Source organism: Podarcis filfolensis, assembly GCF_964270895.1.
Source record: "Podarcis filfolensis genome assembly, chromosome: 10".
In the NCBI taxonomy this organism is placed as follows: Eukaryota; Metazoa; Chordata; class Lepidosauria; order Squamata; family Lacertidae; genus Podarcis; species Podarcis filfolensis.
In genome coordinates this window covers 70,946,143-70,972,573 of record NC_139612.1, presented here as the reverse complement: position 1 = coordinate 70,972,573, position 26,431 = coordinate 70,946,143, and the positions used below count along the sequence as shown (strand labels likewise).

At 47.9% G+C, this 26,431-nt stretch overlaps 1 protein-coding gene across 1 annotated transcript in view; it reads right to left on the bottom strand.

Annotated features, from left to right (window-relative positions):
- The window catches only part of LOC310744081 (protocadherin-15-like), a gene marked incomplete at its 5' end in the record, with an annotated part of 43,460 nt that overhangs the window by 3,001 nt on the left and 14,028 nt on the right, over positions 1-26,431 (bottom strand). The window contains 4 exons of the mRNA XM_083574823.1: positions 6,477-6,667; positions 10,481-10,559; positions 11,914-12,045; positions 13,173-13,373. Coding sequence (XP_083430949.1) covers positions 6,477-6,667; positions 10,481-10,559; positions 11,914-12,045; positions 13,173-13,373 — 603 coding nt within the window. The remainder of the gene's footprint in view (positions 1-6,476; positions 6,668-10,480; positions 10,560-11,913; positions 12,046-13,172; positions 13,374-26,431) is intronic.

The following is a 26,431-nucleotide window of genomic DNA, read 5'->3' as shown; positions in this document are numbered from 1 at the left end:
AAGATCATCCAGTCCAACCCCCTGCGATGCAGGAATAAGCAGCTGTCCTGTATGAAGAGTGAACCTGCAACCTTGGTGGTTCCCAAACGGCTCCGTTTTCGAACATCTCGGCTCCCGAACGCCAAAAACCCGGAAGTAAATACTCCAGTTTTCGAACGTTTTTCAGAACCTGAACATCTGACACAGCTTCCGCTTGACCACAAGAAGCGATTGCAACCAATCAGAAGCTGCCAAACGTTTCGGAAGTCGGAACGGGCTTTTGGAACGCATTGTGTTTGGCAACCGAGCTTTGTATCAGCACCACGCTCTAACCAACTGAACTATCCATGCGCAGGCCATGCTCTGGCTGGTTACCCCATGCTTATTGGAGGCAACCCCCTCCCCTGAAAACAAATTCCTGGGGTGTCATGGATGGGTTGGGGGCAGAGGAATGATGGGAGGTACCAACTGGGGAGCCACCAAGGGAAGAAGGTGTGGGATGTAAGAATCAGGTGCAATCAAACACAACATTGCTAGAGTAGACATGAAGGTTGTCGCAGTCCTCCAGCCGGAACTTCTTGCTTTCCAGGACTGAGACAAAACTTCCTATGTGCAACTTGAGATAGGCATGGCCTCTCCTGAAGTAGAATTGAACCAGAACCACAGGCTGGCCACCATCTTGTCTCCCCTTGTTTCTATTGATGCCATCTTAACAACAGCACTACTAAGATGCACCCTTGGCTCCAGGCCAAGAGAAGAAAAGAGGGGCTTTCTCCCATAAGGAGATAGTCACCACATTTAAACTACAGTGGTGCCTCGGGTTACATACGCTTCAGGTTACATACACTTCAGGTTACAGACTCCGCTAACACAGAAATAGTACCTTGGGTTAAGAACTTTGCTTCAGGATGAGAACAGAAATTGTGTTCTGGCGGCGCAGCGGCAGCAGGAGGCCCCATTCGCTAAAGTGGTGCTTCAGGTTAAGAACAGTTTCAGGTTAAGAACGGACCTCCGGAACGAATTAAGTACTTAACCCGAGGTACCACTGTATGTTCTAACCTTTTAAGTCTGCCTTCTGCGAACCTTTGTGTGAACAGATTATTACTTGTGAGTAAACGTTTTATACTTTACAGAAGACTGCGTAGCGTCTTATTTTAGGAGGGATTAAACGGGGAAAATACCAGGAAATATTTACAGAGACTCTAACGAGTCTGAGAAAGCTATCTGCTGTGCGTGTGGTTTTAAAAAGGGGGAATGTTAACTCTGCTGATTTTGTTGAACTTGTAAAGATAAGTTGGGATAGGATAGCTTAGACAATATATCCTCCCTGCATTCCTAAACATTCCCACAGAAGTTTCGGAGCCCAGGGATTGGTGGTGGAACAATGATGAGTGGTCAGAGGGAGAAGCCTGGGAAGAGGAGGTGTCGGAATCTGGAAAGGTAACAGGGCTTAGTGGGCGGGGAGAGTCTGTGCAGAGAGAAGTCCGGAATCAGAGGTAGAAGCTGAATCAGGAGAGGAGGGAGGCCAGGAGGCAGAGATGAGTCCAGCTGGTGACGAGTCGTGGATGTCTCTCCCTGTTGCTGCTGCAACAAGCTCTCCTCCTCCCTGGTCTCACAGAACCAGGAGAGGGGTGAAGAGGGTGGAAGAGAGGTTGTTTGCATGCAGGCACAGTCTCCGATCGCTTGGGAAAAGCCCTGGAGAGGAGGAGACAATGAAGGCTGTGGGGAGGTGGGGACTGTCAGCTTTGCCAATATCCATGGGGCAAGATCTACCGGGATTGAGCTCCACCAAGTCTGCGAAGATTGCGTTTGTGCTAATAAACGTGGGGTTTACTGCCGGCTCGCTCGTTGTTACGGGCTCCCCACCTGCCCCACCTCCCTCCCAGTCACATCTTATTTGGCCTAATCCACTGGTGGCACAGAAGAAGCCTCCGCTGGGATAAATTTCTGTTGTTTCTCAGAGGCTTTCTGGTCAAGACATGTTTCAAATGTGCATGCAGGCTCCTTCTTGCCTTTGTATCCCACCCTTCCTCCTAGAAGCACACACATTTCGGAGGTCAGACTAGTTCACCCTTTGGGTCATTTCCAACTCTGCAGTTTTATAATTCTATTACCTTAGCCTCACAACAACCCTGGGAGGGAGGGAGGGAGGTTAGGCTGAGAGAGGCGGTGACAGGCCCATGGTCACCCCATGAGCTTTGTGGCTGAGTAGGAATTCAAACCCTGGTCTCTCCCAGGTCCTAGTCCAACACTCTAACCACTGTGCCACACTGCTGACTTTCATTAAGGCTTGAAGGACCCCTGTCTGGCCTGTGTCACCCAGATCTGTCCCCCTCTCCTCCCCCTTTCCTATGGGGCCATCCACCCTCTTCATGCTCCTTCCCTTAAGCCTCTAAGGCATTCGTGGCCACACTTGGGCCTCCAGCTGTTTTGGGACTACAACTCCCATCATCCCTAGCTAACAGGACCTGTGGTCAGGGATGATGGGAATTGTAGTCCCAAAACAGCTGAAGGGCCAAGTTTGGCTATGCCTGCTAAGGCATCCGACAGGTAGTCCTTCTCCTTTCCTCCCAATTGGCACATAGTGATTCCGTTCAGTAACTCTCCACCCGGGATTCTTTAGCTGCGATTCCTGCCTCGCAGGGGGTTAGACTAGATGGCTCTTGGGAGTCCCTTCCAACTCTACAATTCTGAGAACATTGGCTTCCTCTGAGTTGTTTGAGGCTGCTAGCCATGAATGTCAGAATCGTGAGTGTGGTCCATTTTATTAGAATTCCTGATCCATGATTGCAGTCATGGGATTTTTTTCTTTGACATGAAGACAGGATGTTGCAGTGCTCCATGTGTGTTTACATGTAAATAAAGTAGATTAGCCAACATGCTGAGTTGCTGAGGTCTGTTACGCAACTGCGCAAACTCTGCGGATCCCTAAGTGTGCCAGTGTCGGGTGGCATCGGTCGCTGTGATGTTCGGGCAGAAGAAAGCTTTTGAAGCTCCCAAACGATCGACCAGGAGGGAGAGAACATGCCAGTCGGGCATGTGTCTCTGCCAAGGTCCTACTCGAGTGTAGGCTGAACTCCTGACACAGTTATCCCTGGGTATTAGTTTGGAATGAGGTAAAGGTAAAGGGACCCCTGACTGTTAGGTCCAGTCGCAGACGACTGTGGGGTTGCGGCGCTCATCTTGCTTTACTGGCCGAGGGAGCCGGCGTACAGCTTCCGGGTCATGTGGCCAGCAGGACTAAGCCGCTTCTGGCGAACCAGAGCAGCGCACGGAAACGCCGTTTACCTTCCTGCTGGAGTGGTACCTATTTATCTACTTGCACTTTGTGCTTTCGAACTGCTAGGTTGGCAGGTGCAGGGACTGAGCAATGGGAGCTCACCCCGTCATGGGGATTCGAACTGCCGACCTTCTGATCGGCAAGCCCAAGAGGCTCAGTAGTTTAGACCACTGTGTGCTTTAAAATGCTAACATCTGCAAAAGTAACATGCAAAGGTCCTTTGTATATTGGGAAATTGCCTTGCAAAACTGTGTTGACCGGTTGATAGTAAAGATAAAGGGACCCCTGGCCATTAGGTCCAGTCATGACCGACTCTGGGGTGGCAGCGCTCATCTCGCTTTATTGGCTGAGGGAGCCGGCATACAGCTTCCGGGTCATGTGGCCAGCAGGACTAAGCTGCTTCTGGCGAACCAGAGCAGCACACGGAAACGCCGTTTACCTTCCCGCCAGAGCGGTACCTATTTATCTACTTGCACTTTGACGTGCTTTCGAACTGCTAGGTGGGCAGGAGCAGGGACCGAGCAACGGGAGCTCACCCCGTCGCAGGGATTCGAACCGCCGACCTTCTGATCGGCAAGCCCTAGGCTCTGTGGTTTAATCCACAGCGCCAACAGCATCCCTTGGTAGGTGCAGCCATTGCGGAGGTGCTGGGTGGCAGGGGGTAGGGTGGGGTCTCTCCCCCCCCGCTTGCCCTCCCCCCTTTCCCTCCCATCTGGGCACTCACCGGCTGGAACCATTTTAAGCTCTGTCGGGTGGCATGGCGAGCCGAGAGCGACAGACAGGGGAGAGAGAACGAGAGAGAGAGAGAAAGAGAAGGTCAAGGCGTGAGAACGAGCATGCGCAGAGAACCACAGCAAGGCAGGCAGGCCAGAGGAGGAGGGACCCACAGCCTGACCAGGGCGGAAAGTGTTGCACGACCCAATTTAAGCAACCAGGACTCTGCAAAAGAGGCCCAGGGCAGAAGCGCACACGAATTTTGCATGCACACATTTCGTAAAATGCTTCAACTTTTTTTAAAAAAAGAAAGAAAACCAAGTGGTATATGCAATTTGTGAAATTCGTAAATAGCAACTGAAATGCTCTAAATTCTAGGAATGGCCAGCAGGTGGCAGTTCGCGAGGGCTTGTGAAACCGCTCTGAGACTTAACCCGGAGTGATTTGTTCAAATCTCTGGTGTTCTTTCCTTCTCCCATAGTTGTTGATAAGTCAGGATTTCTGGGTTCCAGTAGTGTCTAGTTCCCCAACTTGGTGCCCTCCAGATTTTCAGACTACAATTGCCATCAGCCACAGCAGATGTGACACGGAGGATGTTGGGAGTTGTAGCGTGAGGCGCCTGAAGGGCTCCAGGTTGGGCAAGGCACCCCTAAGCCCGTTCACCCCTAGGCCTATGCAATGATGATTTAAACTGAATTTGCACATGGGAACAATGAAATCAGGACGGCCACGCCAGAGAATTCTTCATGCTCCCGTTCACAAAATTTCACGCACGCAAAATCATTATTGCGGCTGCAGAAAGCTTTGCACTGGTATACAGCCCAAAAAAAGGGGCTTGGGGAATTTCTGTGAACAGCTATTCCCCTCCCATCCTCCTATGCTTTGCAAGAAAAATCCCACTGCTGGGATACCTCAGTCGTTAGGGCGCAAGGCTCTGGATCTCGGGGTTGCGGGTTCGAGTTCCGTCTTGGGCAAAAGATTCCTGATTTTCAAGGGGTTGGACTAGATGACCCTCAGGGGTCCCTTCCAACTCGATGGCCCTCCCCTGACCATTGGCCAGGCTGGTGTGAGCTGGAGTCCAGCTACATCTAAGAGGCCAGAGCATCCCTGGAAATTTGGGGTGTTCATGTCAGGCTGGGGTGGGGGGGCCACTGTCAAAAGGCCAGGTAAGGGTGGGAAAAGCTGGGGGTGGTTGAAGGCACTCCAGGAACAGAGAGGAGAAAAGCAGAAGGAAAAGGCAAGGGGGTGTTGTGAGCATCTAGAGACAGTGGAAGCCCTTTGTCTGAGGAAAGCAGGCTGGATTTTTTTGGGGGGGGCGTCTCTCTGAGCAGTCAGGAGAGATAAAGGGAAGTCCTTCTTCACGCAACGCATTGTTAAACTATGGAACTCATAGCCACAGGAGGCAGCAAAGGCCACCAACCTGGGTGGCATTCGAAGAGGATTATAGGAGTTCGTGGAGGTTATCTCCCGCTTGGACTACTGCAATGCGCTCTACGTGGGGCTACCTTTGAAGGTGACCCAGAAACTGCAACTAATCCAGAATGCGGCAGCCAGACTGGGGACTGGGAGCGGCCGCCGGGACCACATAACACTGGTCTTGAAAGACCTACATTGGCTCCCAGTACCTTTCCGGGCACAATTCAAAATGTTGGTGCTGACCTTGAAAGCCCTAAACAGCCTCGGTCCAGTAGACCTGAAGGGGCATCTCCACCCCCATTGTTCTGCCTGGACACTGAGGTCCAGCTCCAAGGGCCTTCTGGTGGTTCCCTCCCTGCGAGAAGCGAAGTTACAGAGAACCAGGCAGAGGGCCTTCTTGGTGGTGGTGTCCGCCCTGTGGAACGCCCTCCCACCAGATGTCAAGGAAATAAACAGCTACCTGATTTTTAGAAGACATCTGAAGGCAGCCCTCCTTAGGGAAGCTTTTAATGTTTAATAGATTATTGTATTTTAATATTTTGTTGGAGGCTGCCCAGAGTGGCTGGGGAGGCCCAGCCAGATGGGCAGGGTACAAATAATAATAATAATAATAATAATAATAATAATAATAATAATAATAATAATAATTTATTATTTATACCCCGCCCATCTGGCTAGGTTTTCTCAGCCACTCTGGGTGGCTTCCAACAGAATATTAAAATACAATAGTCTAGTAAACATTAAAAGCTTCCCTAAAAGTCTTCTAAAAGTCATCATCAATGGAAAAATGCACAGAGAGTTATATAATGTTATATTTAATAACATTTTTACAGATCCATGTAGATCCAGCCCAGGTCAGACCCTTTGCACCCAGTGCTGTCCAAACTGACTGGGATTGTGTATGTGGCTCTCGCCGTGAATTCAGACCGGGGGACATTCCCAGCCCTGCTTAGACGATTTGGCTGGGCTGTTGTTGAGCATCAAACACCTTAGCTGGAGTTTCCCATTGACGGCTCCAGACAAGGTGTTTCTCCCATGGCGCCCGATCTTTGGAGCTTGCACATCAATGCGCACCCTTCCCGCTTACCACATTGGGGTGCTTCTCCATAGCGAGAGCCGCTCTCTCCATGTTCTGCTGGCGCCGCTGCCTCTTCTTCATGGCCCGCAGGATGAGGAAGAGGATGATGGCCGTCACCAAGAGCAGCGCTCCCAGGCCACCTGCCAGGATCCCGGCATCCATCGTCCCCTGGTGCCCGGCTTCGAGAGGATCCAGGGGGACTGATCAGGAAGCAGAGAGGGTGGGGGCGAGAGGAAAAGAGCATTGGGTCTCACTCTGAGTCGCAATAAGCAATGCAGAGAGAGCTCACGGCTGCAGGGGTCCTGCGCAGTGATGTACTGTATTTTTCGCTCTATAAGACGCATAACCGTATTTTTTCGTTCCATAGGGCGCACCTGACCATAGGGCACACCTAGTTTTCAGAGGGGGAAATCAAGGGGAAAATATGATTTCCCCCTCCCCCCCAGCTCTGGGAGCAGCGGACAGGCTGCACGCAGCTTGGGCGCTTCTCCCAGACCTTCTCCCTGCTTTTGCAGGAGGTGGGGGAATTCCCCCATCTCCCGCAGAAGCCGCGTGCTCTTTAAAGGGTGCGTCGCTCCTGTGGGCTTTTCTACGAGGTGGGAGAAGGGACTGATGCAGCCAGTCGGTCCCTTCTCCCTCCTGGGGAAAAGCCCGCAAGAGCCGCATGGAGCTAGTGTGCGGTTCTTGGGGGCTTTTCCCGCCTGCCTCCCCCCTGCATTCGCTCCATAGGACACACACACATTTCCCCTTGCTTTTCAGGAGGGAAAAAGTGCGTCCTATAGAGCGAAAAATACGGTAGTTTTAGAGGAGGAGAACAAAAACCAAAATATTCTCTCCCTCTCTGCTCAGCGCCTCTCCAGCAAAACGGGAGGAGAAATGGAAGGGGCTCCGTTTCTCCTCCCGCTTCGGGGTGCTGCGCAGAGAGGGAAAGCTGCGCAGCGCCTCTCCAGCGAAGCGAAGCCAGGAGAGAAAGAGGGATCAGTGCGCACAGATCCCTCTTGCTCTCTTGGCTTCAGCGAAAGCTGTGCAGCCTGCATTCGCTCCACAAGACGTACACACATTTCCCTTACTTTTTAGGAGGGGAAAAGTGCGTCTTATAGAGCGGGGGCAGCCGGGGGCAGGCAAGTCACCGATTGGGGTGGGGGACACTGCGTGGAGCCTCTCCGCCGCCTCCCCCTCAGCCGTAGGGCGGCTGAGGGAGAGGCGGAGGGCAGACTCAAGTCCCACACAGGCCCCGCGGGAAGCACCGCCCACCCCAGTGTGGCGCCCAGTGCCAGCCGCGTTTTGTTAAGCCACTTGAAGGAAATGGGGCTTCATGACCCCACCATGCACACGGCGGCTGGAGCCCAGCCCCACGCGATTGGGGAGATTCCCGGCCGCGTCACCCCCTGGCAGCCAATCAGCTGGCTCTGGGGGCATGGCCTGCCCTACTTAAGGCAGGACACGGCTGGGGATCTCCCTCTTTCCCCGCCTGCCAGCTGTTCCTGTTTTTCCCACCCTCCCGCCCTATAAGGTTTTCCTTCCTTGACCTTGCTATGGACCTTGGTTGGTCGCCATTGAGGGGCCTGGTAGGAATTTTTCCACTTGGCAAATTGGCAACAGCCACTTGGTTTTCGCCTACCTCGTAGCAAATCGTCACAACTTTCTGGGCATTGGCAGTTAGGCATTGGTATTGCTCTGTAGATGGAAGAAGGAAGGAAGCGCCATCACCTGCCCTGCATATTGAAGGGTAGTCCGGTAAAGGATTCAGGGGGCGTGGCCCTGTCCGAAGCCTGGGGAGGAGAGGGCCTAAGGCACGCCCCCTATTGGTGTGCATCAGCAGGACTCCCCCTACTGGTGGTTAACCCTTCCCGGACTTCAAGCGGACGGGGTGAAGCCAGATATAGTCGGTTAGGACCAATGCCTAAGCCAATACCGCTCATCACCAGTAACCAATAAAGTTGTGGCCTTATTTAGCCCATTAACCTTAATAATTATGTCATATGTCTTTATTTCCATGGGGGGGGGCAGGAACTCACCACGCAATGTTTGTTGACTTAACTAACAAGTTTCGTGAGCCCAATTTTTTATTTTTAAAAAACTCCTATTTTTGTTGTTTTGTCACCCCCCTCAGTGGTGACACCTGGGGTGGACCACACACACAAACACAAACACACCTTCCTTCACCACTGGCCCTGCGCCCATCACAACAGCAAGACCACCGCTTATATTTACAAAGCGCTGGTTGTTCAAAGGGCCTTATTGACGTGTTGTCAGTGATCCTTACAACAATCCTTTTTAAAAAAAAAATATTTATTTATTTGGTTTTTCAAATTAACGTTTTACACTCACATATCCAACCTACATCATAAAATCAAGATTCCAAAGAATCTCCTGGACTTCCATTCTCCCCTTTGTGGGTCCTACTATTAATCATTTCCTCCTGCGTCTTTTATAACAATCCAAATCTTTTACATCTCCGTCGTATCCAAAATTCACCATTAAACTACTACTGTTATGCCAGTCCTACTAACGATTCTAAACTGTTTACAATGATTTTTAAGATCAATTATAAATTTTCCCCATTCCTTATTAAAATTCTGGCCTTCCTGATTTCAGATTATTTCGGTCATTTTTGCCGTTTTGGCATAGATCCTTACCACAATCCCGGAAGGTAGGCGAGTTTTAGCCATCGACTTTATGGCAGTGAAAAGCTGGAATCGCTGGAGCAAGTTTAGCGATTTTGTGGAATTAATTAAACCAAGGAGTTTCGATTGGGTTTGGAATAAAGGCGCAATTCATTTTGAATTGTATTGTTCTCATTCCTCAATGTGTCGTGCAAATGGCTATTTTGAATAGTGCTTCTTTGTAGGGTAGGGGGCACTGGCGATGAGTTTGGGAAGCCAACAGGGCTGTGTCCCCCCCCAAAAAGTTTGGGAACCCCAGGGTTATATAATACAGTGGTACCTCGGTTTTCGGACGTCTCCGTTGCTGAACATTTCAGTTTTCGAAAGCCAAAATACCCGGAAGTGAATGCTTCTGTTTTCGAACGCGCCTTGGAAGTCAAACTGCTTCTACGGTGTGTATCTGGTGTTTTTCACAATTCTCTCTATTGAACTGGCAGATCGCCCTTTGCCCCTCGGTTTCCGAACATTTCGGAAGTCGAATGGTCTTCCAGAATGGATTACGTTCGAAAACCGAGGTACCACCAATCTTTGGACTTGACTACCTTGGAGTTTTGGGACGCGGTTGTGCTGTGGGTTAAACCACAGAGCCACCCAGCACCTCCGCAATGGCTGCACCTACAAAGGGATGCTGTTGGCGCTGTGGGTTAAACCACAGAGCCCAGGACTTGCTGATCAGAAGGTCGGCGGTTCGAATCCCCGCAACAGGGTGAGCTCCCATTGCTTGGTTTCAGCTCCTGCCAACCTAGCAGTTCGAAAGCACGTCAAAAGTGCAAGTAGATAAATAGGTACTACTCCGGTGGGAAGGTAAACGGTGTTTCCGTGTGCTGCTCTGGTTCGCCAGAAGCGGCTTAGTCCTGCTGGCAACATGACCCGGAAGCTGTAGGCCGGCTCCCTCAGCCAGTAAAGCGAGATGAGCGCTGCAACCCCAGAGTCGGCCACGACTGGACCTAATGGTCAGGGGTCCCTTTACCTTTACCGATGTTACTTTACAGCCAGTTACATGTGTGTTGTGGTATTCTGAACATGATTTACATAATGAGGCAATTCTGGTGTGTAACACAGGCATAGGCAAACTCAGCTCTCCAGATGTTTTGGGACTAAAACTCCCATCATCCCTGACCACTGGTCCCGTTCGCTAGGGATGATGGGAGTTGCAGTCCCAAAACATCCAGAGAGCCGAGTTTGCCTGTGCCTGACTGTAAGGGAATAAGGGCCTATTGCTATGTACTGCCAGCCTTCGGCAACGCATTGGGTGCATGTCCCTTCATGGATAGCTGAGAGGCCATGTGCAGAGAAGGAGCCCCCCTACCCAGTCGCCCACCTGCCCAGTCACCTGCGCTGGCATACCTGCCTGGCCAGGACTCAGCACCTCCACATTGACCGTGGTGTTGGCAGTCTCACCCGACTCCTCATCTCGCGCAAGGATCTAAAGGAGGAACGAGACCTGAGCATCACCAGGAGCACACAGGTGAGCGCCAAAAGTATTTTGGGAGTGAAACAGTCTCCCCCGGAAGGTGGCGGACTCTCCTTCCTGGGGAGTTTTTGAGGAGAGAGCTGAGGGCTGCCTGCCACGGATTCTCATGCTCATGAGGGGGGGCCATATGGGCCACTTGGTCCGGGCCTCCCATTCCAAAGGGGGCCTCGGTCAGCATACATTCCCTATATATTTTTAAAAAGCACTATTGTATATCTATAGTTCCCATTTTGTCTTTATATGCAGATACGGTTCAAGCTTTGAAATAATATTACCGTATTTTTCGCTCTTTAAGACGTACTTTCCCCCTCCTAAAAGGTAAGGGGGAATGTGTGTTTGCGTCTTATGGGAAGAATGCAGGCGTGAGGCTCTGCTCAGGGCTCCCTTTAAAGAGCCGCACGGAGCATGTGTGCGGCTCTTGGGGGCTTTTCCCCAAGGAGGGAGAAGGGCAGCCCCTCAGTCCCTTCTCCCTCCTGGGGAACAGCCCCCAAGAGCCCCACACACGCTCCGCACACTCTTTAAAGGGAGTACGGCTCTTGGGAGAGGCTGTGCACAGCTATCCCATAAGCCAGGACAGCAAGCAGGAACGCTGCGCAGCGATCCCTCTTGCTGTCCTGGCTTCTGGGATTCAGAATTATTTTTTTCTTGTTCTCTTCCAAAAACCAGGTGCGTCTTGTAGTCTGGCGCGTCTTATAGAGCGAAAAATACGGTATTTGTCAGCATAGCTTTTATGAAAATTATTTATATACTTTACGTAGATTCCGGCGTATTAGGCGACAGGGCGTATAAGACGACTCCCCAAATGGGCAGCTGCCAATTTGGGGGGTCGTCTTATACGCCCAGTCGCCTAATACGCAGCAGCTTCGCTGGGCAGCGGCAGTGGGCGGCGGGCTCCGCTCCACACCGGGAGGTAGCCACCCAGCTTCCTCCCAGTGTGGGACCCGACGCCCATTGCCACTGCCCAGCAAACCCATACCTGGTGTATAAGATGACCCCCGACTTTTTAGAGGATTTTCTGGGCTTAAAAAGTCATCTTATACGCCGGAATCTACGGTACTTATTTATAAGACTTCCGTTATCCCCAGGGTAAAAAAAGAGGGGGGCACATTATCTAGCTGCTCCGGGCCTCTGCCTGGCCCTGCTCACGCTGTGATTCCTGCTCTCGGCTCTGGCGCCACCTGCTGTTGGACTCCCTGCCTTCCACCCAACCGGACCCGCGGAGAGCCAGTTTCCCACTGTTCCCGCACAGTGCAGGAGAGCGACCCTCGGCCGGTAGCTGGGGGGCGGGGGAGGGCTTGGCTCAAACCTGCAAGGCGTATCGCTGGAGAGCACTCAGGTGGTCGGCGCGGGCGATGAGGAGTCCGCCGGGGGTGACCTGGAAGAGCTGCGTGTGGTTGGATTGGCGCCTGAGGCTGTACCGCACCGCAGGGTTGAAGCCCTGGGAAGAAAGGGAGAGATAAAATCAAGATGTGGAAATATCGCCGAGAGGCTGGACTGAGATTTGGACATGTTTCATGGTTCAGATTATGGGAAGTCGCAAAATTAAAAATTACAGTTTAGAAGATAATCCTACCTTTTTGATTTCATTTTATTTTTTTATTGGATAATAATAATAATAATTATAATTATTATTATTATTATTATTATTATTATTATTATTTATACCCCGCCCATCTGGCTGGGTTTCCCCAGCCACTCTGGGCAGCTTCCAACAAAACACTAAAATACAATAACCTATTAAACATTAAAAGCTTCCCTAAACAGGGCTGCCTTCAGATGTCTTCTAAAAGGCTGGTAGCTATTTATTTCCTTGACATCTGGTGGGAGGGCGTTCCACAGGGCGGACACCACCACCAAGAAGGCCCTCTGCCTGGTTCTCTGTAACTTCGCTTCTTGCAGTGAGGAAACCACCAGAAGGCCCTTGGCGCTGGACCTCAGTGTCCAGGCAGAACAATGGGGGTGGAGACGCTCCTTCAGGTATACTGGACCGAGGCCGTTTATGATTTGATATGTTAACTCCGCAAACCCGGAAGTAAGTGTTCTGGTTTTTGAACATTTTTCAGAAGCCAAACGTCCGACGCGGCTTCTGTTAGAGTGTAGGAAGTTCCTGCAGCCAATCGGAAGCCGTGCATTGGTTTTCAAACGATTTTGGGAGTCATAGCTGTCAACATTTCCCTTTTCTTGCGAGGAATCCTATTTGGAATAAGGGAATTTCCCTTTAAAAAAGGGAAACGTTGACAGCTATGTCGGGCATTGAACGGACTTCCAGAATGGATTATGTTCGAGAACCAAGGTACCACTGTACTGAGCCAAGCCAACCCATTGGCCCCTTCGGCTTAGCATTGCTCACACTGGCGGGCAGCATCTCTCCAGGGTTTCAAGATGGGCATGATTCCTTTGCACCTGTCCCCGAGAGATGCCCCTGTGGGTGGGGCCAGGGGCCTCCTGTATGCCTTCTGGTTGAGATTCCCGCATTGCAGGGGGTTGGACTAGATGACCCTCAGGGTCCCTTCCAACTGTGATTCAAGGATTCCACGCCACCCAAACCACAGCCAGGTGACTCACGTCGGGGAAGTCCATGTCGGTGGCCAGGACGAAGAGGACCCTCCTGCTGTACGTCAGGACCAGAGAGGCCGTGCTCTCGCCTTCGTGGACGAAGGCCTGGTGCTGGAGCTTCTCAAAGTGCGGCGCGTGGCTGTTGGCTGCCAGGATTCGCACGCGGACCTCGGTCACGGCGTACTTCTTGGCGTCGTTCACCTGAGAGGCCTGGGAGAGAGGGGGGCAGCAGGTAGGAGGGAGAGAGAGAAGGCAGTTTGCAGCAGAAATGTGAGCAGCGAGCAGCAGAATTCGGTCGCAAGGCAGGGTTGAATCCAGCCCTGCTGGTTCCTGGCTTTGGCTTTGCATGGTGGGATTAAAAGACCCTCCATTTACACTGCACTTCCTATACACATTTTAAGCAAATTTGTATGTGTGCAGTGTAAGTGATGGAAGTCAATCAATGAAATTTTATTATTGAGATATTTGTAGAATAAATTTGGAATAAATTCTTCCAATTTTCCTTTTCCCTTTTTCTTTTCTTCCTTTTTTGTTCTTTTTAATATATGTGTGCTTATCTGAAAAATATATGTATGTTTTTATTTTGTAATAATTATGTTAAATATAAAAATTTCAATTAATCAATTAGTGGACAAGCTTTTTCTTTGGGGGAGGGACGCTTTACTGGCCGAGGGAGCCGGCGTACAGCTTCCGTGTCATGTGGCCAGCATGACTAAGCCACTTCTGGCAAACCAGAGCAGCGCACAGAAACGCCGTTTACCTTCCCGCCAGAGCGGTACCTATGTATCTACTTGCACTTTGACGTGCTTTCGAACTGCTAGGTGGGCAGGAGCAGGGACCGAGCAACGGGAGCTCACCCTGTCGTGGGGATTTGAACCATCGACCTTCTGATCGGCAAGTCCTAGGCTCTGTGGTTTAACCCACAGCGCCACCCAGGAAGTTTTTAATGTTTGCTGTTTTACTGTGGTTTTATAATTTGTTGGAAGCTGGCCAGAGGGACTGGGGCAGCCCAGTCAGGTGGGCAGTATATAAATTATTATTATTATTATTATTATTATTATTATTATTATTATTATTACCACTGTATTGGCCTGAATATAAGCCCTACATTTTTCCAATTTGCAACCATGAAAAGTTAAAGTGTGGTTCATATTCGCAAACCTACGCCACCAGGAAAGCAGTGCAGCTTTCCACCCCCACCCCAGGAAGCAGTCCAGGTATTGTCTTTTTTTCTCTACCCCCCTCTTTCAATTTTAAAGGTGTGGCTTATTTGCAGGTGCGACTTATATTCGGGCCAATATGGTATTATTATTATTTTCTTTGTTTAAGTAAGCCCACCTAGACATGTAACCAGATCTGGCATGTATTATCGCAACACGCAGTTTATTTTTTATTATGTATATTTATATTTTCAGCAGCTCCTCTTTGGGGGGGGAATCTGGCTAACTGGTTTCTAACGTCTCATTTTAACAGGAACTGGGATGTGTTCTAGGCTTAAGGGCTTTGGTGACGATTGATTGATTGATTGATCGTTCGGTTAAATTGATTCGCCGCTTTTTCTTGCCAAAGGCAACTCAAAGCAATTCGGAACCCAAAATTAAGCAGTGTTAAAAAAAATACCTGTGACATAAAAATAAATGAAATAAATCACAGCAGGATTGGGGGCTGAGGCTGGGAGTTGAGAACCTCAATTTTCCCCTCCCGCTCCAGATGCGAAGAAGCCAAAGGGACCCATGACCTCTCTCTCAGCTGCAGGGGCCTACCATGACACTGAGGCTGTAGACCGGAGTGCGAATCCTGCTCTCCACCGGCCGCAACATGGTGATGGCGCCCGTGACGTTGTCCATGTGGAAGTAGCCGTGGTCTGTACCTGAAAGGAAGGGGATGCAGCATTAAGTTAGGGACCACTGAATCATAAGATACTTGATTTGGGAGCGACCCCCTGAGGCCATGTTGTCGAACCCCGTGCAATGCCAGAATCTCAGCTGAAGCGTCCATGGCAGAGGACCACCTGATCTCTGTTGCATCAGGGGGAGAAATTCATATATTTTTTGCCGTTTTGATGAGAAATGACCTAGTTTGAAACCAGAGGCTTTCCTATTTGGAATCTTAGGTGCACAGAAAAGCTCAAGATACACGTTGATCTACCCACACGTCATGTTATCCTTGAGAAACGTAGAAAAGAACAGGATATATTTATCCGAAAGTCTTCAAACTTACAAACTTCGAACTTAAAAATTAGCTGATGAAGGTGAATACAGGGCCCTGTCCTGGTTTCCAGTCCATAATAGACTTCTGACTTCTGTGCTATGATTGAAACTGAGTCTCCATCTGCAAGCTGATAAATTATAAGGATCAACATTATTGTCAAGTGAAAAAGAGAAAATCTTTGTAATGAATTATTGTGTTATAAATATCTCTTTGAGTTTGGGTTTGTAATCTCTGTTAGAGTTTGTAATCTTTATTAGAATACATACTTTTGAATGGATTAGTTTTTGTTACTATTGATTACTGAATTGTGAGCAGGGACCACTCCCACTATGGAAACTTACATTGGCCTGAGTTCTTGGTGTGCTTTTTTCTTGGTATATTTAATAACATTCCAAAGCCAGGCATGTGCCTCCTGGCTGGGGAACCAAGGCTGAGCTTGGCAGTCCCTGCGCAATGTTGCTTAAAAGCTACCTGCAGTTTTACCATTTGCAGAGGTCCCTTGGTTCTCAAACTTAATCCGTTCCGGAAGTCCGTTCCAAAACCAAAGCGTTCCAAACCCAAGGCGCGCTTTCCCATAGAAAACGGATGCAAAACGGATTAATCCGTTCCAGACTTTTAAAAGCAACTCTTAAAACAGTAATTTAGCATGGATTTTACTATCTAATGAGACCACTGATCCATAAAACGAAAGCAATAAACAATGTACTGCAGTCACAAAATCAATCCATCAGGAGCCGAACTGGGTTCCACACAGTCACAAAAGCAAAGAGCCACAAAAATGCAAAATAAATAGCAAAACCAGACAGACCTCAGCGTAACACTCAAAACGGAAGCACAACACTCAAGACGGAGGATGTTCGGCTTCCGAAAAAAGTTTGCAAACCGAAACTCTTTCTTCCAGGTTTGCAGTGTTTGGGTTCCAAGTTGTTTGAGTACCAAGGCATTTGAGAAACAAGATACCACTGTATTTATGTGTGCAACGACAGCAGCACGGAAACTACTGGCCCAGAGATGGAAAGAAGATAAAGTCCTGACCAGAGATGAATGGCTGGTGAAGACTGTGCCCAAATGGCAAAATTGACTGGGAAAACCAGAAAGAGAAGAACTTTAAGAAAGAATGGGAGAAATTGATAATGTGTTTAAGAGAACGCTGTAAACAACTAAAAACTTTGGCAGGATTTGAGTAATGCTTATAATGTACTAAAAAATATGTACTTAAAATGGACTGGGTTTTTTTGGTGTTTTTTTAAAGAGAAAATAAGCGAAGCAGTTGGAAAAAGATTGATAATGGAATGGTGGAGGGGGGTCAAAGTATTCAGGGAATCCTAAATGATGGTGCTGATGTTTAACATTTGGATTTTAGTTACAGGTAGGTAGCCATGTGGTCTGCCGTAGTCGAAACAAATTAAATTAAATTAAATTAAATTAAATTAAAACATTCCTTCCAGTAGCACCTTAGAGACCAGCTAAGTTAGTTATTGGTATGAGCTTTTGTGTGCATGCACACTTCGTCAGATTTTAATTTGCAATGTAAAACTTAATAAAAAATAGATTTGACCAAAAAAAGGAGAAACGACCTAGTTTGTACTTCAGAAACTGCTACCTTTGAAATTTGTGCATCTCTGAATATTGCGGAGAGAGGCCCCCCAAGAGTTCTCTCAAAACCCCCACCCACTAGGTCCACCTGCCACATAATCCCAGCCCAGCTTAAACTGTTTAATAACCCTCTCAATTGCATCGGGAGGGAGGGAGAGGGAGGGATTCAAATTCACCCAGCCACCTCCAACCTCCAGCACCTGCTTCCAGCACCTTCCATCCAATTTGCTCCCTGAACAGCCATTGGGCCAGGAAATTGGATTGCCCAGCCGTCGCTCCGCGGGTGACACAGTTTTGCAGAATCCGAGCGGGTGAGCCGGCCATTTATTGCTATTCCTCCCCGCTCCCCCCCCCCCCGGGTGGGTCATAGCAATTAAAGTGCATTATTAGAAATGGTTCGAAACATCTCAAAAACCATGAAAAAATAAAGCGGGCCGTAAAAATATATAAATTGACCTGATCTTACTCTCGGTTCCTCACATCTCTGCACTCATTTGTGAGAAAGAGTATGGTGGAATTCTGAGATTCTTCAGGAATCTCAGCTAAAGCATCCATGCCTGGGGTCAGCAAACTTTTTCCATGGCTGGGGTCAGAACTTGCGGAGGGCTGGACTATAAAAAAAGGAATAAATTCCTATGCCCCACAAATAACCCAGAGATGCATTTGAAATAAAAGGACACATTCTACTCATGTAAAAACATGCTGATTCCCGGACCGTCCGCGGGCCGGATTGAGAAGGCGATTGGGCCGGATCTGGCCCCCGGGACTTAGTTTGCCTCCCCATGATCCATGGCATGTGGTCATTCATCCTGTCCTTGCAGGGCCGGATTTAGGTTTGATGAGGCCCTCACCTACTGAAGGTCATGGGGCCCTTTATATGTCCAGCTGTCCTTTGTCAACAACAAATGGTCGCTTATTTTTGTGTTGAATATGTGCTATATGGTAATTGATGGACCTAAGGTAAAGGTAAAGGGACCCCTGACCATTAGGTCCAGTCGTGGCCGACTCTGGTGTTGCGGCGCTCATCTCGCTTTACTGGCCGAAGGAGCCAGCGTACAGCTTCCGGGTCATGTGGCCAGCATGACTAAGCCGCTTCTGGCGAACCAGAGCAGTGCACAGAAACGCCGTTTACCTTCCCGCCGGCGCGGTACCTATTTATCTACTTGCACTTTTACGTGCTTTTGAACTGCTAGGTTGGCAGGAGCAGGGACTGAGCAATGGGAGCTCACCCCGTCGCGGAGATATGAACCGCCAACCTTCTGATCGGCAAGTCCTAGGCTCTGTGGTTTAGACCACAGCACCACCTGTGTCCCACTGAAGGTAATGGGACCCTCTCTATGTCCAGCTGTCCTTTGTCAACAACAAATTGTCACTGTTTTTTGTGTCGAATAGATGCTATATGGTAATTAATGGACCCCATAGGCATCTAAAGCCATTTGCCCATGTTGCACATGCACCCAGTCCATGCAGAATGTGGGCACCCTATATATAGAGAGGAGCAAACCAGGGATATTTTAGGGAGCAGGCGAGGGCCATGACTTACATCATAGCAGCCTACACAATACAAAACACTGTTGCTGCATGTAGGTTTTATTTTATTAGTTTGTTATCTTATATTTTGAAAACGCACCATATTTTTCGCTCTATAAGACGCACCAGACCACAAGACGCACCTAGTTTTTGGAGGAGGAAAACAAGAAAAAAATATTATGAATCCCAGAAGCCAGAACAGCAAGAGGGATTGAAAGCAGCAATCCCTCTTGCTGTTCTGGCTTCTGGGATAGCTGTGCAGCCTGCATTCGCTCCATAAGACGCACACACATTTCCCCTTACTTTTTAGGAGGGAAAAAGTGAGTCTTATAGAGCAAAAAATACGGTACATCCCCTTTAATTTTTGGGAGGCCCCCAAGAGAGTGGGGCCCTAAGCTAGAGCTTGTTTAGCTTATACGTAAATCCGGCACTGTGTCCTTGCAGTGTCCCACCAGTTGCTTCTTCTAGGAAGCCCTCCATTCAGGATTCGAACCCTCTGCCCTGTGCTCTCTGCAGTTTCCTGCAACTGGGATTCAAAAGCCTTGCTGTCTCTATCCGCAGAGGCAGAGAATAGCCTCTGTCATGACTATTAAGCCATTGTTAGCCCTCTCCTTCTCCATGAATTTGTCTAATCCTGGCCATCCCTAATTCCTATGGGAGGGAGTTCCACAGGTTAACTTGGTGTGAAGAAGGGCTTTCTTTTATCATGAAGATCATCTATACGTATCTCAACTCTTGATACACACATGTATGCAATTCTGCAAAATAAAATAATAATAATAATAGCAATTTCTTGCTACTAATCCCTGTATTGTATAACTATAAGTTTGTAGGGAGGTAAAAAGAAATGAAATAAGAAATATGTAACTGCGTTGTATAAAGTAATGGATAGATAAAGTACAGTGAGATTAATTGGAATTCAGTTTTATATTTCTTCTCTATAAGTTTTATAATTGTGTTCTGTATCAGGAGTATATATGATGATAATTATATTAATCTTCTTATATCTTATAGTGTAGTGGTTTGTTTGATTCTTCTGTTATTTGTTTGTTTGCATGTATGTATGTTTGTTTGTTTACTTGTATGTATGTCTGTTTTTTCATAAATGTATTTATTTTAAATTAATAAAGATATATTTAAATAATAATAATAATAGCAATAATCCCCAGCCATATGCCTGCTATACGGAAGTTAACCATGGGACAACAATAATTGATTTTAGGCGCTCTAATGGTAGCTGATATTGATGAACTGGAAGAATGAAGAGACTATCTCCTTCAATCAGTGGATTAATAATAGGATAACACTTGCAACCTACGAAGGTACTGCTTACGGATGTAGACTCACCTCGGATAAATACAATATTTTTGAATTTATGCAAAACGTAGCAGTCTATTAATATTTACATCAGTATTAGGATAAGAATATCAAATTTCTAAAAGAATGTATGGGTTAGGCTATTTTTGTATATATTCATGTAATATTTTCCCCCATTACACAGTTGTGTGTTTCCCCCCTTATTTTGTATCACTTTATGGCTTTATAATTGAGTGTTTTTCAATAAAAAAGCAATTTAATTTTTTTAAAAAAAATAAAAAATCATGAAAGTTCATCTCAACTTCTGATAAATACAAGTATGCAATTTTGCACACACACAGACACACACAAATTCCCAATGTTATGCACCTTTGTGTGTTATTTTCACCAATATATGCACTTCAGAGGAGTTTGACTTCACTGCCAGATATCCTGGCAATAAGCTATGGCACGTGCGAGAACATGTGATCCCACATCCTGGTAATCTAAGCAGCGCCAAGAGAAACCTGTCCTTCCTTCCTCGATTTGCTGGAGGGAACAGATTCGGCAGTGTGCTTTAGCTGAGCGAACCCTGGTTTTGCCATTCGCCATATATTTTGCTCCATAAGACGCACCTGACCATAAGACGCACCTAGTTTTTAGAGGAGGAAAGGGGGAAAGCCCCATTTTTGGGGGAATCAGCTCACAGTTGTGCAGCTTCTTTTGCAAAGGGGGAAAGCCCCAATTTTTTGAGGATCAGCTCAAAGTTGTTGAGCTTACTTTGCAGAGGGAAAAAATCCTGTTTTTATGGGGTTCAACTCACAGTTCTGCAGCTTCTTTAGGAAAGGAAAGGGAGCCGTTTCTACAGTTTCCAGACAGATAATCTAATCAGCCAGTCCCATGTCGCTGGGGAAACAAGCAGCCTACGTCTGCAGAACATTCAGCAATGGAGGCCTGGGTTGGAAAGGGAGCCAGCGATCGACCGCACATTCGCTCCATAAGACGCACAGACATTTCTCCTTACTTTTTAGGAGGAAAAAAGTGCGTCTTATGGAGCGAAAAATACGGTATTTCTTAAAATTTATACACTGCTGGGCTGTTAAAGCCAGGAACCTCTAAGCGGCTCACAAAAGATAAAACAGCGAAATCGAGGAAAATTCACAACCAGGCATGTGAAAGATTAAAACACAAAGTAAGAGAATGGCAAATCAAACTTTGTGAATACATAGATTTGGCAAGGTTAACGGCAGTCTTAAGAGGACAATCAGAACAATAATTAATAAAAGAATGGGACTGTGTTAAAGAGTATATGGGAAAAAAACATTGTTCTGGAATAAACATATCAGTCTGCAACGAATGAAGTTTGCAAGGTCAAGGGAATGATGAAATGGTTATAAAAGGTACAAAGCTAGAAATAACATATATATGCATGCATGCATATATATATATATATATATATATATATATATATATATATACCATTCAAACCTAGACAGCATCTTAAAAAGCAGAGACATCACTTTGCCAACAAAGGTCCGTATAGTTCAAGCTATGGTTTTCCCAGTAGGGATGTATGGAAGTGAGAGCTGGACCATAAAGAAGGCTGATCGCCAAAGAATTGATGCTTTTGAATTCTGGTGCTGGAGGAGACTCTTGAGAGTCCCATGGACTGCAAGAAGATCAAACGTATCCATTCTTAAGGAAATCAGCCCTGAGTGCTCACTGGAAGGACAGATCCTGAAGCTGAGGCTCCAAGACTTTGGCCACCTCATGAGAAGAGAAGACCCCCTAGAAAAGACCCTGATGTTGGGAAAGATGGAGGGCACAAGGAGAAGGGGATGACAGAGGACGAGATGGTGGGACAGTGTTCTCGAAGAGACCAGCATGAGTTTGACCAAACTGTGGGAGGCAGTGGAAGATAGGAGTGCCTGGCGTGCTCTGATCCAGGGGGTCACGAAGAGTCGGACATGACTAAACGACTAAACAACAACAACAAACAACCATTACGATAAAATGAAAAGTTGAAGGCTCCAAAGAATGGAAGGGAGTCAAAGTGTATGTATGTTTGTTTACGTTTTTGTGGTTGTTGTTCTTTTTTTCTTTCTTTGGTTTTTTGACGAATGTATTCTTTTGTTTTATATTTTATGTTGTAATTCTGCATTGAAAATAATTCTGCATTGAAAATAACGTTTAAAAAGGAGAAGCAGGACTAAGACGTGGAGATATGCTCCAGAGACTGTGGGGAGCCTCAAGAAATGAATAAATACAATTTGGACTATAATTTGATCTTTTTTATTTTATTTTATTTATTTATTTTTAATTGAAGTATTATGATTGGATATTTAATTGGATTTTTTTTATTGGAAAATCAATAAAAATGATTTAAAAAAGAATAAGAAAATAAAGTTTAAAAAATAATAATAAAATAAATAAAACCCTGAAACAAGTTGAAATTTGACTCGACTTTCTAAGACAGGCTTGTCTAAAGAAGAATGGTCACAGGCAAGAAGAGTGCAGTGAAGGCGCCTGCTCAGTCTCAATTGGCGGGGAGTTCCGAAGGGTAGACAGGCGCTGCTGAACGAAACAACCAATTTTTTATCAACGGATAGTGGGAATTGCATGGCACCTGTGGCCGTGCCAGTTGTTAGCTGTCAGCTTACAGATTTGAAAATAAGGGACCAGCAGCCTTGAAAATAAAGGATCAGCCGCCAAAATAATGGATTTTGCTTAGCTTATGCACGTCGGGGCTGCCGTAGTCCTGGTGCAAGGAGTTCCATCGGCCCTTCCCTGCCCGAGAGAGAGGGAGGGAGGGAGAGGGACTCTCGCCCACGCCGCCCGTGAGCCCGGCATGAGGTGGTTGCAGCGCCACGGCAGCCGTAGAAGCGCCGCCCTTCTGTGTCACTCCCCATCCCCTCCTCTTCCTCCTCCCTCAGGCCGCCTCCTCAGCCGCCGCTGCCGCCTCCAGCTTCCCCTGGCAGCGTGGCAGAAGTCTCGCAAGAGAGGGGCTGCCTGCCCGCCCACTGCCACCCGTCTCCTCACGACGCACCCCTGAGAGGGAAAAGGGAGAGATGGAGACGCGGCAGCTCGTGTGCATGCTGTCTTGTGCGGTGGAGGACCCCGAGTTGCTGCTTCCCTCCTGAGCCGGGCGAGCGTGAAACCCGGGAAATTTAAGGGACATCATCAATCCGGGACAGCAGCAGGACATGGCGCTGCGATAAGGGAGTTTCCCGCCAAATAAGGGACGGTTGACAGCTATGTGCCAGTTCTGCCAAGCGAAGGGATCGAGGGGGTGCAGGGGGTGGTGGTCAGGCGATCTTGTTGCCCCAATTTGCTATGGGCTTTGCATTTTAACTGCAACACCTTTGACTTGGCTGGGAGCTTGACTGGCTCCCTTCCTCGTCCTTCTGCCGGCAGATGAAGGTTTTTCTTGTTCCAACAGCCTTTAGGAAACTGACTGCTTTAAGCTAAAGGGCTTTTTACTGCCCTGTTTGTTTTAAACAGATACACAGTGGTCCCTCGGTTTTCGAACATAATCCGTTCTGGAAGACGGTTTGAGTTCTGAAACGTTCGAAACCCGAGGCACAAAGGGCGGTCTGCAAATTTAATAGAGAAAATTGAGAAAAGCAACATATGCACTCAGCGGAAGCCATCCCACTTCTGAGGCGTGTTCGAAAATGGAAGCATTTACTTCCGGGTTTATGGGACGCGGGTGGCGCTGTGGTCTAAACCACTGAATCTCTTGGTCTTGCCGATCAGAAGGTCTGCGGTTCGAATCTCTGTGACGGGGTGAGCTCCCGTTGTTCAGTCCCAGCTCCTGCCCACCTAGCAGTTCAAAAGCATACCAGTGCAAGTAGATAAATAGATAGCACTCTGGCGGGAAGGTAAACGGCGTTTCCGTGCGCTGCTCTGGTTCGCAAGAAGTGGCTTAGTCATGCTGGCCACATGACCTGGAAGCTGTACACTGGCTCCCTCGGCCAATAAAGCAAGATGAGCGCCGCAACCCCAGAGTCGGCCACGACTGGACCTAACGGTCAGGGGTCCCTTTACCTTTACCTTTATTTCTGGGTTTACGGAGTTCAAAAACCGAAATGTGTGTCAACGGAGTTGTTTGTCAACCAGTGTGTGTGTGTGCGCTCTCTCTCTCTCTCTCTCTCTCTCTCTCTCTCTCTCTCTCACACACACACACACAATTTTAATACTTCCAATGTTTCGTTGCCTTTTTAGTGATTGGTTTTTTCTATGTTTTTAGCAATTCTTGCTTTTATCCACAAGCCGCCTTGAGTCCAGTCAGGGGAAAAGGCAGGGCATAAACAAACAAACCAAAAAACAAATGGAACAACTCCCCCCCCCCCCACCCCTTAATAATTTTTATAATTTTATCTTTATAGTTCTTTTGCAACAACTTTTTTTTTAAAGGCAACCAGTTCAGACCTGTGAGCACAGGAGTTGCATGTTGACGGGGCTCACCAGGTCACCTGAACGTGCCCATTCAGACAACACCCCCCCCCCCAATCGCCCAATGCTCCCTTGGGGGAAGCTCACCTCCTGATCGGAAGCCTCTCAGAAAAGGCATCTGTCCTGGCTGCTTCGGCTGAGATTCCTGCATGGTGCGGGGTTAGACTAGATGGCTCTTGGGGTCCCTTCCAACTCTGTGATGCCCTGATTCTAGAACCTGCTGGGCCATGGGAAGAAAAACAGGGTCTGGGCTCGATGGGCCCTCTTAAACCTTATCCAGGAGCCAGCCTTCTGTCCTCTGACTGCCCCGTCGCCAGAGACCCCCATGTGAGGGGAATCAGAGCTTACAGCGTTAAATAGCTCAGAGTCCAGCGTCCTGTCTACTGGGGGGGGTCCCCACATCCGGGAACTGTTCTTTGTTCTGTCTGCTTTCGTTTTCTGACCAAGACGAAGGGAGCCGCAATGTCTGCCGCTCCCGAACATGTTGATTCATGTTGATTTATTGCCACTGTAAATAAAGCTTCTTAGATTAGAAAAGCAATAACAAACCTAGACTGAAATATCAACAATCTCAGATATGCAAATGGCACAACCTTGATGGCAGAAAGTGAGGAGCAATTGCAGAACCTTTTAATGAGGGTGAAAGAGGAGAGCGCAAAATATGGTCTGAAGCTCAGCATCAAAAAGGGCATCCTGATCAAATTTGCAGATGACACCAAACTGGGAGGGGTGGCTAACACCCCAGAGGACAGGATCACACTTCAAAACGACCTTGACAGATTAGAGAACTGGGCCAAAACAAACAAGATGAATTTTAACAGGGAGAAATGTAAAGTATTGCACTTGGGCAAAAAAAATGAGAGGCACAAATACAAGATGGGTGACACCTGGCTTGAGAGCAGTACAAGTGAAAAGGATCTAGGAGTCTTGGTTGACCACAAACTTGACATGAGCCAACAGTGTGACGCGGCAGCTCAAAAAGCCAATGCAATTCTGGGCTGCATCAATAGGAGTATAGCATCTAGATCAAGGGAAGTAATAGTGCCACTGTATTCTGCTCTGGTCAGACCTCACCTGGAGTACTGTGTCCAGTTCTGGGCACCACAGTTCAAGAAGGACACTGACAAACTGGAACGTGTCCAGAGGAGGGCAACCAAAATGGTCAAAGGCCTGGAAACGATGCCTTATGAGGAACGGCTAAGGGAGCTGGGCATGTTTAGCCTGGAGAAGAGGAGGTTAAAGGGTGATATGATAGCCATGTTCAAATATATAAAAGGATGTCACATAGAGGAGGGAGAAAGGTTGTTTTCTGCTGCTCCAGAGAAGCGGACACGGAGCAATGGTTCCAAACTACAAGAAAGAAGATTCCACCTAAACATTAGGAAGAACTTCCTGACAGTAAGAGCTGTTTGACAGTGGAATTTGCTGCCAAGGAGTGTGGTGGAGTCTCCTTCTTTGGAGGTCTTTAAGCAGAGGCTTGACAACCATATGTCAGGAGTGCTCTGATGGTGTTTCCTGCTTGGCAGGGGGCTGGACTCGATGGCCCTTGTGGTCTCTTCCAACTCTATGATTCTATGCTTCTATGATTCTATGAAAAAAACAAAGATCATGGCCACTGGGCCCATCACCTCCTGGCAAATATAAGGGGAAGAAATGGAGTCAGTGAGAGATTTGACTTCCTTGGGCTCCATGATCACTGCAGATGGTGACAGCAGTCACGAAATTAAAAGACGCCTGCTTCTTGGGAGGAAAGCAATGACAAACCTAGACAGCATCTTAAAAAGCAGGAGGAGACTCTTGAGAGTCCCATGGACTGCAAGAAGATCAAACCTATCCATTCTTAAATCAGCCCTGAGTGCTCACTGGAAGGACAGATCCTGAAGCTGAGACTCCAAGACTTTGGCCACCTCATGAGAAGAGAAGACTCCCTGGAAAAGACCCTGATGTTGGGAAAGATGGAGGGCACAAGGAGAAGGAGACGACAGAGGACGAGATGGTGGGACAGTGTTCTCCAAGAGACCAACATGAGTTTGACCAAACTGCGGGAGGCAGTGGAAGACAGGAGTGCCTGGCGTGCTCTGGTCCAGGGGGTCACGAAGAGTCGGACATGACGAAACGACTAAACAACAACAAAGATTAGAAGAAGCCGCGTACGGACTCTGTTTTCTGCACGCTGACAC